This window comes from Austrofundulus limnaeus, unplaced genomic scaffold (assembly GCF_001266775.1).
Source record: "Austrofundulus limnaeus strain Quisiro unplaced genomic scaffold, Austrofundulus_limnaeus-1.0 Scaffold219, whole genome shotgun sequence".
NCBI classification, from domain to species: Eukaryota; Metazoa; Chordata; class Actinopteri; order Cyprinodontiformes; family Rivulidae; genus Austrofundulus; species Austrofundulus limnaeus.
This window is the reverse complement of record NW_013952621.1, coordinates 792,980-796,495: the sequence shown is the minus strand read 5'-3', so window position 1 is coordinate 796,495 and position 3,516 is coordinate 792,980. Positions and strand designations below refer to the sequence as shown.

Sequence of the window (3,516 nt, the reverse complement as noted above, 5' to 3'; positions counted from 1 at the left end):
ATTGTGTGCTAGCTAGCTATTAAAAACATGAATTTTGCCTTCCCACGCACATTTTCTTGTCCCTGCTCACAGTTGAGCTGCAGTAACTACACCTCACCACCAGGGGTCAGGCCATCTACTATGATGCATCCAACGCGGCCGCTAGGTGGTAGCTCTGCACCAGGATTTCCTCCTCCCAGGTCGTCGAAACAACAAACCGAACTACGGAGCAAGCGGGGTGAGAACGTCCGAAACCGCCTCTGACCGCGACTTTTAAACTCTTTTTTTTCACCCCACACATTTGTAGCAGGATAAAGACAGGGGCGGTATAAGTGTAATAAAAGTTAGGATTGGACCGGGACTACATTTCAGAACCAGGTAAGTTAGCTGTAAAATGGCGGAGAGCTATCTGAACTTAGTTGATTTGTATTTTGCTAGCCGTCTCGTTAGCCATGCTAGCTGTAGGGGAGCTCGGAGCGCGGATGTCTGCCTGAGCCGAGCTCTCGCGGTACATCGCTACTTTGATCTAGCGAACAAGGATTTTTGGGCACAACAGCGTAAAATATACAGTTTGCGTCCAGAAGAAACCTTTTGATATTTCCACTTGCTTACTTATTCATTATGTATTTGTAAACAAAAGTGTTTGTTGCTTGTGCAATACGGTTACTGGAACTCCCGAGGCAAGATGGAGGACGCAAGGACGTGATGTTTTTTTTCTCCCTTTTTTAGGTTAGCCTTAGCTGTTAACATGGCTAACTATTGCTAGTTGTTTTCACCTCGTTAGTCTCAGCGCGTTTTCGGTTAACTCACTCATTCCCAGCGCAAGCATCGCATGCTATCATGACGCACTCAGACGGTAGATGATGCCCCTGGCTAAATTGTTGATTAGCTCACTTTAGCTTTAGCTCGTACAGTAAAGCGTACGTTGTTTTGTTGTTATGAATTTAGAGCAGCTAACGCTGTTAAAAGCTCTTCAAAAATCAAGCTACAGTGCCTCATACGGCTGTGTTTGCTTAACTTGTTCAGCTACRGACAGTTTGTTTGTGCCGAGTGCTTACTTCATCAGATTTCAACTAGCTGACGTCGAGGGAAAGACGATGAGCTCCTCTGTTCCTTAGCTGGTGGCGCTATTAGCACCAGAAGCGCACCGGCGTCAATTTTGACAGGAGCCGACTGTGAGCGCGCCCGCCTCGGCGTAGTTGGAGGGAGTTCCAGGCGGTGGTTTGCGACATTGTTATCGGGTGGTAGTCGCGCATATTGGTCTCACGGTTTCATTCAGTCTCATAATGTGCACCGTAGCCTCGCAGTGGGAACTTTGTTGCGATAGGCACCGTCCGATTTGGCGCCACTTTTTCAGCGTACACCCATAAAWTCGTGCCGTCTTGTTGTGCAAGATCCCATCACTAGCTAGGAAGCACGCACGTTATCTAGCAACACGTAAAATATTTTAGCATTGGAAAAAAAAATCACACAAACTTGCAGCTGCTCTTTTAACAAATCAGTGTGGTTGCACACCTAAGGAGCTAAGAGTGTTACTCTTTTTTGATTGAATGCCAGTGATGTAAACCTTTTATTTACATATATTTTTAAAGTGTGTATTTTTGTAACTGCTGTGATCGTTTCAGATGAGTATAGTTGTCAGTACTGCCTGTAGTAGACTTCCTGTTGGATTAGAATATTGCATTATGGCTGCAGTTTGTCTGCAGTTCTTCCCAGGACGGAAAAGTCAGTTCTAGGGGAGACCCCTGGTTTTAGGACTGCGCTCAGTACTCATATGCATTATTTTACACATCACAACTATGCAATACTTTGTGTGGCCTGCTGTATATTGTTGATGTTGACGGTGCAGTTTGATTGGTTTACATTGTATGGGGCGGATTGGGCACTACCATATAAGGCCACTGAGGATGATACTTCAATCTTGCTTTCATGACGTTGTCTGTAAAACAAGGAAAACTGGGAAGCAGGGGACCAATGGGAGGAGGGCATGCATGACAGTAGCTTTTGTGTCTGCCCCYCTGTTACCATGTGAAACTTTTTTTTCTCCCCTCCATGCATGCATCGTGGAAGTTTTTTTTTCTTCTTTTTTTAGCTTACTGACCACTCTGTTTTCTATTTCAGGTCACATGCAACCTACCTTGTCTCATTTTTCACAGAGGACCTCAAGTCAGATCTAAGTTGACGTGATCCAAAAGATGTTACAGAAATGATAGCAGCACCAGAAATACACTCAGAGTTCGCCTACACTCAGTAAGTACCACCTTTTCTTTTGTTTTTTATTATGACAAAGGTACTACAGGTTCTTATTCCATTATTTGTCTATTTCTATCAGGGACACAGATACTAGATTTTCCTCAGACACAGACTTTTCTGAGGATCCTGATGGAAGAAGTACAACTAAAGGAAAGGTATGAAATGCAGTTAGCCAGGGTTAAAATTCTTTAAACCTTTTTGCTTTTTCAGTTGTTCGTTGTAGTTCTGGTGTTTTATGATGTTGTGTGCTTTGTGTAGGGTGGGAAGAAGGGGAAGAAAGGTGCAGGAGAGAGAGGCAAAGGAGGAAAGGGTGCAGGCCGGATAAATGGCCACCATCAAGAAAATGGCATGGAAAACATCATGCTGTTTGAGGTGGTGAAGCTGGGCAGAAGTGCAATGCAGGTAATGCCGAGAGTGTGTTATAATTTAATGCAGGTTTTAAAGGCCGTCTTTGTTTATTTAATAAGTAGTTACATTTTAAATCTACGTTTTGTTTTCCAGTCGGTAGTTGATGAGTGGATCGAGTCTTACAAACATGACAGGGATGTTGCACTGCTAGATCTCATCAACTTCTTTATTCAGTGCTCAGGATGTAAAGGTACGTTGGCATCTCTCCAGAAGTTGTCCTTTGGCTCTTTTCACATGTTTTGAAGCCAGCGCAGTTTCTGGCCACTTTTTGTCCYCTAACTCTGCATTGTTTATTAGGTGTGGTCACCGGAGAAATGTTTCGAAACATGCAGAACTCTGAGATCATTCGACGAATGACTGAGGAATTTGATGAGGTAACTGATTTTGCCTGATGATCATTAACATTTTAGACTAAAATTCACATTCAGAAATGTGTTTTCAAAAAAAAGCAGTTTTTGTTTTATTTCCCCCCCACTAAAAACAACCAGATGTGTTTTTGTGTCTGACCTTAGTTCTGTTTCCTCTGCAGGACAGCGGCGATTACCCTCTAACCATAGCCGGGCCGCAGTGGAAGAAGTTCAAAACAAGCTTTTGTGAATTCATTTCGGTGCTCGTGCGCCAGTGTCAGTACAGTATCATCTATGATGAGTACATGATGGACACAGTCATCTCCCTTCTTACCGGACTATCAGACTCCCAAGTTCGAGCCTTCAGACACACCTCAACACTGGCAGGTAGGATGAATTAATCCTGTGAAGTACAGCTGAGTGTCAGTCTGTAAGAGAGTTTTAAAGGGATCCCTGATTAGTTGTAACATTAGACTTTATTTGATAAACATATACTTTAACTGTAAAAATACTGTAGGATGTTCAGTTT

General features: G+C 43.3%; 1 protein-coding gene across 1 annotated transcript in view; it reads left to right on the top strand.

The window, feature by feature from the left end:
• Positions 1-223: 223 nt before the first annotated feature.
• The window catches only part of stag2b (STAG2 cohesin complex component b), a gene marked incomplete at its 3' end in the record, with an annotated part of 33,160 nt that continues 29,867 nt past the window's right edge, over positions 224-3,516 (top strand). The window contains 7 exon segments of the mRNA XM_014019388.1: positions 224-357; positions 2,101-2,229; positions 2,312-2,387; positions 2,491-2,634; positions 2,734-2,830; positions 2,938-3,014; positions 3,170-3,374. Coding sequence (XP_013874842.1) covers positions 2,186-2,229; positions 2,312-2,387; positions 2,491-2,634; positions 2,734-2,830; positions 2,938-3,014; positions 3,170-3,374 — 643 coding nt within the window.